Genomic DNA, 11285 nt, shown 5'->3' on the forward strand with positions numbered 1-11285 from the left:
GGCTATTATGTTCTGAACAGATCCAATAAGCTATGTTTCACATGCACATTCACTGTCATCCATTTTATAGGCTATCATACATACATAAGAATTTTTTTTTTATGATTTTAAAATGAACCACAAATACAATCCATATCACACATTAGTTGGATGATGTGAAATAAACAAAGTTACAGTGCATATTTTTTCGCAATGAAGAGTTTAATACATTAATTTCATAAGCTCACTCTGTTTTTTTTTTTACCACACTTTTCATAAAGCACCTCCTGAAGCAGAAGCAACATGATTTTACCACAATAAAAATGAACAATCCCACTGTGGCAAGCAGGAATATAATAACATCCAGACAGTGGTACTGGTACCAGCTGAGGTTGTGGGCCTGGACACGCAGGTGCTTCGCTCCTTTATTGCGCATGACAAACTCAATCCAAAACACAGCTTTATCCAAAGGTTTCATTGGCTGGTCATGGTGAATCCTGGAGAGCCTCATGATGCTTTGCTTATATCTAGGGTAAAACAGAATACGCAATACATGGTATGTTAGGAAGAGTCATAAGCTTAGGCATACATTTTAAGTAACAGCAATGCTGCACAACTTGTGAAATCAGGGAAACCTTGAATGAGTTTAATGCTCAACGCTTCAAGTTTATAATGCCAACATATGGCACTACAGATTTATTCAACGTAATTATGTAAAACATAATTTATCATAATAATTAAAAAATATATTTTATTTTTTATTTTATTTTATTATTTTATTAATATTAATAATAAAAATAAAAAAAAACGGGCAAAGTACAAAGTATATCAAAATGACTTTTTTTTTAACTATATAGCATTGTGTGGCATGTGGGAGCATTAAGCTGACTCATCAAAGTTAACCATGATGTTAAATTGGCAAATTGATTTAGCCTAGTCATTAAATTAGCTCTAGACTTCAGACTTTCCACTTTGCCCATCATTCAAATAAGGGCCCAGACTGTTGAACTAACATCAACTTTTAAGCAGGATTGCTTGAACTGCACTTCATTTGCAATCAAATGCAATGCGTGTTAGGTCATTTTGTGGTCAATACTCACATTGAACATGAAAGTAATTGTTAGGCCTATAACACCACTACATAATGCAATCATATCTACACAACACACTTGATTCAGTTCATTTTATTATTGTCATAAAGCCTGGGTTTTCCCATGCTGCCTTACGCGCGCAAGTTTATTCACGCTGCTAGGCAGCCTGGATTTTATGGACTTCGTTTTCACCTCAACGAACCAATCACAGAACGGAAGGAGGGCAGCAAGATGATGACGACACACCGAAACTGTTATGAGCTACGTACAGACGCATTTGATAGACATTCGTAGCGCCCAATCAATGGCTCTGGGCATTCGTAAACCACGTCTCATATACGAGAAAATGAATGTCTAGTTCCCAGACCCCATCTCAATGAGATGAGGTCTGACGTTAGCCAGGCTAATTGTCATATGACTAAGCAGAACTGTCAAATGATATTTTCTGTTTATCTAAGTCAATTAGATAATAAATATAAACAACTACAAGCAGAGAGTAGCTTACGATGGGTCATTTATCACTGTGTTGAGGGCATCCACAAGATCTTTACTTTCCAGTTTGTTGAAATCCAGAATGACAGCTGCTCCTTTCACCTTCATAATGTGAAGATTATCAGGCTGGTCACCAAACAGAGGAATGCCCACCATGGGCACTCCATGATAGATAGCCTCATAGAGCCCATTGGTGCCACCATGGGTTATGAAGGCTTTGGTCTTGGGATGGCCTTTCCAAGATAACAACATAGTGGACAGATTATTACAACAATCTCCGATCAACAAAATTTGTCTTCATAAGAGGTGTAACCTAAGGATTTACCTAGAAGGTCATTTTGGGGAAGCCAGTCATAAAGTCTTATATTGGGTGCCAGTGTCTCTGGTTTAGTCCCACTGTACCTCCATAATACCTAATAAAGTGTAACATACACACACACACGCACACGCACACACACAGTGACTCCACATGGTCTAATGTGATTCAGATTTTCAAGGTTATGTAATAACTATAGTGCATAATGAAGCATATTTGAATATATCAAGATATAGAACTACAGTAGAAAGTAACATGTGAAAGGTGCATACAACATTAAATTACATTACATTACATTTGGCTGACGCATTTTTAACCAAAGCGACTAACAATTATTATACTATTATACAAATATAAATATCCATTAACCTTTTGAGGTATCTGTCCAAGTGCAAAGGCTATTATGTTCGCTTTGTCCATCGTAATATTCTTGACAATGGATCCCAGTGAGAAAACCACAATACCGTCATCCCCGGAACTTTGAGCAAAGTCCTCCATATCCTAAGATACCATAGATATTAAGTATTCGCCAAACTTCATAAAATGAAAGAACTGCAGAATCAGATATTTTTACAGATAAAACAGATTAATTGTTCTTTTAGAGGTTATTTACAAATATATATATATATATATATATATATATTATGGCTGTCAAAATAACTGATTAATTTCGATTAATTAATTTGAGAAAAAATAACTGATTAAAAGAAATAATGCAGATTAATCGATTCTGTATGACCTTTGATCCCGAGCCGTTGTAGTCAGTAACCATTAGACTGTAAAATGAAGAAGAGAGAAGAAAATGTGCTGCCTAGATCATTGATTGGAACATTTACTTTTCAAAAACGGCTTGATGGTGTTGATAAAAATAAAGTCCTCTGCAATATGTGATAAAAAAAAATTCTTCCCGAAGCACTTTTGAATTTATTTCCTCAGCATATTAGGTCACATCATAGATTATTATGGCCATTATTAAAATAATAATAAAAGATTTGTTGAACTTTTTATGTCACTAATGCTGATTATTCAATGATTCATTTGAATTTAAATATTTAAAATACTTTCACAGCAAAAATCATATATGCGATTAATTTAGATTAATTAATCACAGAGTATGTAATTAATTAGATTATTTTTTTAATTGATTGACAGCCCTAATATATATATATACACACACATTATATAAACACATTGCTTCATCTCTAAAAGATATATAAATTATAATAAAAAATAACAGATATAAATAAAAAAAAAAGAATCTGACCTCACCTCTGGTAGAGGCTTAGCTGGCTTGCAGTGATACCCTCCAATAAATTTGAAATTGGGGAGAAGAGGTCGTGGGTACTCAAAATCCCAGTAGGTCCGGATCAACCAAATATCAGCTTTACTAGCAACATCACAAAATTCAGTTGGCTTACCTAAGAGAAGATATCAAAATAAATTGATTGAAAATTACTTTTTTTGGAAAGAGCAAGTGAAGAACACAGAGAAGGTCTAGTAGTAATGCAAGCAGTGGTGAAGACAAGACGGTGGCAATAGAAGAAGAAAGAGCAAGCTATGCCTTCAACAAGGATCCTAAGAATTTAAGTCTGAGATGTCAGTATTCACTAAGGAGAAAACAGGAGGTTTGAGAGTTGAAAGAAGTGACCTTGAGGAGTAAATAGTGTGAAAAGTGTAAATAGAATGTGTAAATTTCCACCAAAAAATTAATAAGAAATCCCTGATTGGTTTGGCTGGACAAAGTTGATGCAGAGTCTACACCTATTACCATGCTAGGGTTGGAAACATTTCTCAGTACAGACTACCCAGACTGACTCTACAAAGTGAGTGTATCTGGTGAAATCAGGCAAAGGATGCCAGAATTTTCTGGATATTTGGACAGTAGCATGATTTGGCATCAGATTCAGACGACAAGGACACAAAGCAGAGATATCCAAGTGGTCTTTATGAATCTTGCAAATGGTTTTGGATCTGTGCCTTGTGGAAGGCATTCAATTATTCTAAGGTCTCTGTGAAGATTTCGGCGTTAGTGTTAGGGCATATTTGGAGGACATTCAGTTGTGTTCAGTTGTGGATGTGAACTAGCCTGGGTGTTCCCATGCTGCCTTGCGCTGAGGCAGCCTGGAGACCATGGAGCAAATTTTCGCCTGAGATAGGGGACCAATCACAGAACAAGGGGGAAAGCAAGACGATGAGGAGCTATGCACAGACGCATTTGATCACATCCGTGGCACCCAATAAACGGATCTGGGCAATATGAGAAAATTATCGTTTGGTTCCCAGACCACGTCTCATTGAGAAGTGGTGGCGCTAGCCAGGCTAGATGTGAACCATTAAGGCATTAAATTCCTTTAGAAGTCACTTATGATGTTCTTCAAAATCCACAGAACCTCAGTCATGGGTTGGTGCAGGCATAAGCTGTAAGCTATGGATCATGGCCTGCAAAATGGAGTGTGAGTGCATTGTCAGACTTTATTGAGCTAACTATTCCCTTTGAAGAGGATGCCTTTGAAAAAGTATATAGAAGTGAACAGGTTGGCAAGCACACACAAGACCAGTGGAGAGATGTTAAAGACTTTGTCACAAAGTCAGCCACCACACTTTTGTGGGATGTTGGTTTATGAGGATGGTCACTGAAAGGAGTTGTAAAGGAGTAATGTCATGTTGTAACCTGAATTGATGCTGAGATTTTGAAATGTTGTCGTGGATTTCTGGAGTGGCAGTTGGTGCCTGCATCAAGGGTTTGCGTTTAGGCTGATAAATGTTGCTGATCAGAAACAGCCACAGCAACAAAGAGGAATGACTGAAGAACTGGTTGGCATTCCCTGGTGCCTGCATGTGGTCCCATGAAAGAAGACCATTATGAATCCTGGGTACAACATGTGTGTTTGCCGCCAAGTTGCCAACTGTGCATTGTTGGTGTCCCCTGCATCATGTTGTGTAATTTTAAATAGGCTTGGTCATTGATTGGCCTATACAGTAGGCAATAAGGAGTCGTGTACATCCCCGACTCTGCTATACACCTGGAGCAGCTAACGTGCTATCGAGCAGACCGAGCCCTAGCAGACAAAAGACGTGGTGGAGGAGTTTGTGTTTACACACATGATGCTTGGTGCCGAGACGCTACGGTAGTACACAGACACTGCTCTCCACTGGCGGAGTTTATGATTATTAAGTGCCGACCCTTCTACCTCCCCAGGGAATTCACCGCGATTCTGCTGGTCGCGGTGTACATCCCCCCCAGCAACAAAAACAGTGACAGGAGCATGGCACTGAATGAGCTGTATCGGGCCGTCAGTGAACAACAAAGTGAACACCCGGATGCCTTCACAATCATCGCTGGAGACTTCAATCACGCCAATCTCAAAACTGTACTACCAAAATTTCACCAACATGTAAACTTCCCAACAAGAGGACAAAACACCCTGGACCTTGTTTACACCCCACAGAAAGAAGCCTACAAAGCCAAACCCCTCCCCCATATCGGGCAATCAGACCACATTAGCATCCTACTAATGCCCCGATACAGACAAAGAGCAAAAGTCACCAAACCGGTTCTGAAGGAGGTGAGAATGTGGCCGGAGGGGGCCGTCTCACAACTTCAGGACTGCTTTGAAACAACAGACTGGGATATCTTCAAAACAGCTGCCACCCACAACAACCACATTGACATTGAGGAATACACAGACACTGTGACCTCCTACATCACCAAATGCATCGATGATGTTACAGAAATAAAACACATCACCACTCGGGCCAACCAGAAGCCATGGCTGACAGGAGACGTCCACAGACTGCTGAGGGCCAGAGACAAAGCCTTCAGAGCTGGAGATGTAGCTGGCCTAAGAACAGTGAGGGCTAACCTGTCCCAGGGCATCAGGAAGGCAAAAAAGGATTACACAGACAAAATAACAACACACTTCAAAGACAGCAGAGATGCACAGAGCCTATGGCAGGGCATACAGGCCATCACTGACTACAAGCCTGCGCCACGGAGCTGTGAGAACAACACCTCTCTGCTAAATGACCTGAACAGTTTTTTCGCCCGTTTTGAAGCACAAAATGACACTCACCCACAGAAAACCCCACCTCCCCCCCACGACCAACCCCTGTACCTGTCCTCTGCCAGCGTGAAGAGGACACTAGCCACCATTAACCCACGCAAAGCAGCAGGCCCAGACAACATACCAGGACGAGTGTTGAAGGACTGTGCAGAAGAGCTGAAGGATGTTTTTACAGACATTTTCAACACCTCTCTGGAGCAAGCAGTCATCCCATCACTTTTCAAAACTGCCACCATCATACCCGTGCCAAAGAAATCATCACCATCATGCTTCAATGACTACCGTCCTGTAGCACTCACGCCCATAATCATGAAGTGCTTCGAACGGCTAGTCATGTCACACATCAAAGCCACCCTACCCCCCACCCTGGACCCCTTCCAGTTTGCATACCGAGCCAAACGATCCACGGAGGATGCAATCTGCTCTGCCCTCCATCCAGCCCTCACCCACTTAGACAATAAAGACTCATATGTGAGAATGCTGTTCATAGACTTCAGTTCAGCATTCAATACCATAATACCACAACAACTCATCAGCAAACTGGACAAGCTAGGATTCAGTACCTCCCTCTGCAACTGGCTGCTGGATTTCCTGTTGCAGAGACCACAAGCAGTACGTGTCGGGGACAACACCTCAAGCACTCTGACCCTGAGCACGGGGGCCCCTCAAGGGTGTGTGCTCAGCCCCCTGCTCTTCACACTGCTAACACATGACTGTACAACCACTCACAGCTCCAACCATCTGGTGAAGTTTGCGGACGACACAACACTGGTGGGCCTCATCACTAAGGGCGATGAGGCTCACTACAGAGAAGAAGTAGACCTGCTGGCTAAATGGTGCAAAGACAACAACCTCCTGCTAAATGTCAGCAAGACCAAGGAGATTGTTGTCAACTTTCAGAGAGGCCACAAACAACTGCCACCACTGTCCATCGACGGAGATGCTGTGGAGAGAGTGAGCAGCACAACATTTCTGGGGGTGCACATCAGCGACGACCTCTCCTGGACCAGCAACACAGCATCACTGGCGAAGAAAGCCCAGCAGCGCCTCTACTTCTTGCGCAAATTGAAGAAGGCAAGTGCCACGCCTCCTGTCATGACTACATTCTACAGAGGGACCATCGAGAGCATCGTCTCCAGCAGCATCACAGTGTGGGGCGGAAGCTGCACAGATCAGAACAGGAAGACCCTCCAGCGCACTGTTAACACAGCTAAGAGGATCATTGGAGCACCACTCCCCTCCCTGCAGGACATTTACACCACCCGCCTCACCCGCAAAGCACTAATGATTGTCAAGGATACAACCCACCCTGCACACGAACTGTTCAGCCTCCTGCCCTCTGGAAAGCGGTACAGGAGCCTCCGCTCCCGCACCACCAGACTGGCAAGTAGCTTCATCCACCAAGCAATCAGGATGCTGAACACTCTACCCACTCTCCCATCACTGACAGCCCCCCCCACCCACCAGCCAACCAGGAACCTAGGAAACTAGGATCCTGCCTACCAAACCCCCCCCCCCTCCCCCAACACCGCCATGTGGAACTGCACTGTGACTGCGCAGCCAAACGTGTTGCTGCTTCACATCAAGCCTGATATACTTGAATTACTGCATACTGCATATCAATGTAAATATACAGGTCACACAAGCACAAGTTTAAACTTCATGTAACTGTTAAGACTATAGAAATATACAACACAACTACCTCTATTTTTTTTTTTATATATATGTCCTATATTTCTATTTTGATACATACATGTTCTATATTCCAGTCTTGCACTTTAATTTAATGTTTATTGTCTATGGCTATGTCCATAGTATGTCTATGTCTGTATTTAAAGCATGTCTATGTCTGCATGGGAAAGTAAGAAACGAAATTTCAATTCTTTGTATGACCAGTGCATGTAAAGAAATTGACAATAAAAGCCGACTTGACTTGACTTGACTTGTGTATACCTGAACAATTACCCAAATCAGTACACAAATAGTCAGAATAGATCAGATAATTATCCCAACAAAACCAGCAACAGCAGTAGGCCTATGAATTAAGCACATTAATGACATTAATGACACATCAGATCAGAAACTCAAGTCCCACAGTCACATCAAGAACATTCAGTGAGTTTTACAGAGTGGGCAAGAAATCATGAAATTATTCAATTAAATCTATTGAAAATGTATTTCCATATGGCACTTACCTCTGATTTCACTTAGATATTTATTTCTAGTCAGCTTGATGTATAGATAGAAAGATGCAGTGTGAAAGCCATACATTAAAAAATTCTGCAACCTTTCCATGAAGTCCATGCGGTCTGTCAACTGCCCAGGGAGAGCAGGTACATAAGATGGGGGTGTTGGCAATTGACCACACTCCCTTTCAGCCACATACCCAAAAGTAAGTCTCAGTGACAGAACGAATGGCACGCCCAGTATATCTGCCAAGATTTCACCACAGGGCATGATAGGGTCGGACAGAATCACCTCGAAGTTCGACTGTCTTAGAGTATCCATAAGCGCCTCATTACGTAGAATGCCATCACAGATTATGTTGTTATGAGAACTGAGACGGTCCATCATTGCTAACATGTCCAAAATAATCTGGAGTTTTGAAGCAGATGGATACATCTGTATTTCAACAAATTCAATCCACATGGCATGCACTTCGTGTTTCTCCAGAGGGACTTGGAAAATTGTGAAGTTTATACGCTCGTCCTGAAATGATTTCACAGAAGGCGAGGCTGAGTGGACCAATACTGTAACGCTGTGGTTCCGTTCAGCAAGCTCCTCCACAATAATGCGCATGTGGTGCCAATGGCTATACTCCCACGGCAATATCAAAGCTTTGCCACTCTCAACGCAAACAGGAACTGTAAGCAAAAGAGACACAATCGAAGAAATAATTGCGCAGTGGTGAAGTTTTGCTGGTGTTACCATTTTAAACGGTGATTTTGTCTAAAGCCACAGCCAGGAAGTCCATTCAGTCAACTATTGGGCAAAGTAGCCAAATAGCCTAACATCTAGTCACAGACAGCGGTAGAATTACAGACAAAGGCTACTCAAATTAAAATACGAAGTTCAGATAAGAAGACGCAAACAAGACGAGCAAACATCAACACAAGTGATTCTCAGAGATGAATAGCCTTGATATGCGAGTGTGCCGGGACCGTCTACAAATGGCAAAACGTAAAAGACCCTGTAGGCTGCCAACTGCACTTTTTAAATGTCAAAAGGGCGAATTTCCTGCAGTTCATATGCATTCATGCAAAACATGGAAAATTGCATTGCACTGCACTCTACTACAGAAATGTATTTGGACGGCAGTATTTAGGACATGAAACTGCATTGTACTGCCTAAGTATTGTTTTGTAAGGGGTGTACTGGCTATTCACATAGCTTAATCGCAAATATCGTAAATCCCTGAATGGCCTGGCACCAGCCTACATCACTGATCTCATTCACCACCACTCTGCCCCCAGGTCCCTTAGATCCTGCAATAATACAGTATGGGTCCTTTACACATTCCACGGACCAGGCTTAAGCTAAGAGATGATAGAGCTTTTGCGGTGGCTGCGCCACGCCTCTGGAATCAGCTGCCACCTTCCAATAGAAATGCTCCCTCCATCGATAGTTTTAAATCTAGGCTTAAAACATACTTCTTCACCTTAGCAATTCACCAATCTTGAATTTCCCCTTGGGGATCAATAAAGTAGGCTATCTATCGTCATTGAATCATTGAAATGCAATCCATTCCTGAGTACAGACTACACGCCAATTTCTGTAATCAGTAACATAATCCATTGAATTACAAAAATAATGTAACATAATCTAAATACTTTTGACAAAATTTAAATACATTAAATAAGACAAACACTGGCAAAAAATGTTCCACCAATATTCCTTTTCTTTTTCACTTTAAAGCAACACAATATAGTTATTTTTTACCTTAAAATAATGGTGTCAAGTTCATTTCAATGCTACACTGACTTATGTCACATTCCGTGTCCATTCACTCCAAATTGGGTCTATCGTAATTTTCCGACTATTAACTACACTGTATATTGACTGCATGATGTAAAGCTATGTTATGTATTGAAAGACATAATCAGGGGTAGCCGTGGCCTTCTGGTTAGGGCTTCGGGCTTGAAACTGAAGGGTTGCCAGTTCAATCCCTGACCAGTAGGAAAAATGTGGGTGGCGGAAGTGGTTGAGCACTGCTGTCCCATGCCCACATCCACGGCTGAAGTGCCCTAGAGCAATGCACCTAACACCTTACTGCTCCCCGGGCGCCACTGTAGCAAGGCAGCTCATTGCTCCAGGTTAGTGTGTACTTCACCTCACTGTGTGTTCACTAATTCACAGATGGGATGGGATAAATGCAGAGAACAAATTACTTGTATAAAACTGATTTACATTTACTGATTTACATTTACATCAAAATGTAATCAAGTAATCTTAGACTATGTAACTTTAATCTGATTTCACATTTCTTTTAATGTAATCTGGTCTGATTATAGGTTTTTGTCTTTAGTAATTTGTAATCCAGATTACTTGTAATCAATTACTGCCCAACCCTGATTACAGCAAATACAGGAATGCCCATTATTGGTATTTCATAATTAGTCTATTTGGGGGCACTACTGGTTAGCGCTTCGGACTTGTAACCGGAGGGTTGCCGGTTCGAACCCCGACCGGTAGGCCACGGCTGAAGTGCCCTTGAGCAAGGCACCTAACCCCTCACTGCTCCCCGAGCGCCGCTGTTGTTGCAGGCAGCTCACTGCGCCGGGATTAGTGTGTGCTTCACCTCACTGTGTATTCACTGTGTGCAGTGTGTTTCACTAATTCACGGATTGGGATAAATGCAGAGACCAAATTTCCCTCACGGGATCAAAAGAGTATATATACTTATACGTATACTTACTTATACTTATACTTACTTATGGCCCCAAATTTAGATACTGCGCAAAATGCAAAGTCAGTCTATTTATGTGGAATTAGACATCTTTTAACTGACCTATTGCTGTTTGTGCTTAGGTTATGGTATTACATTTGCAAATAGATCTTTTGTGTGTGTGATGATGGTAGTTGAGTGACCTCTGTCCACCAGCTTAAAGGAACAGCTTGCAGTGAAATGTTTCGGGTGAAATGTTGTTGATATTTGGGCTTGACAACCAATCAAAATACATCTCCCCTCCATTTTCTTTCAGTTTCCTATACAGTGCTAGGACTGTGTATGAACACCAGTTCTTTGCACCCTGCATACGGAGAGAAAAAGGACTTCCTTCCAAGCAGACCAGCCCACAATCCAAAACAGGAGTTATATTATATAGTTACCGCCATGCAATAACA

At 41.6% G+C, this 11285-nt stretch overlaps 1 protein-coding gene across 1 annotated transcript; it reads right to left on the reverse strand.

Annotated features, from left to right (window-relative positions):
- Nucleotides 1-181: 181 nt before the first annotated feature.
- On the reverse strand, nt 182-9083 carry LOC121680494 (UDP-glucuronosyltransferase 2A1-like). The gene is made up of 6 exons (XM_042059895.1): nt 8138-9083; nt 3148-3296; nt 2248-2379; nt 1888-1975; nt 1576-1795; nt 182-506 (listed from the first exon to the last, which is right to left on the reverse strand). Exons 1-6 carry the CDS (start codon nt 8871-8873, stop codon nt 224-226), a joined length of 1608 nt encoding a protein of 535 aa, XP_041915829.1. The 5' UTR covers nt 8874-9083; the 3' UTR covers nt 182-223.
- Nucleotides 9084-11285: the final 2202 nt, after the last annotated feature.

The sequence above is a fragment of the Alosa sapidissima genome, chromosome 13, assembly GCF_018492685.1.
Source record: "Alosa sapidissima isolate fAloSap1 chromosome 13, fAloSap1.pri, whole genome shotgun sequence".
Classification (NCBI taxonomy): domain Eukaryota; kingdom Metazoa; phylum Chordata; class Actinopteri; order Clupeiformes; family Clupeidae; genus Alosa; species Alosa sapidissima.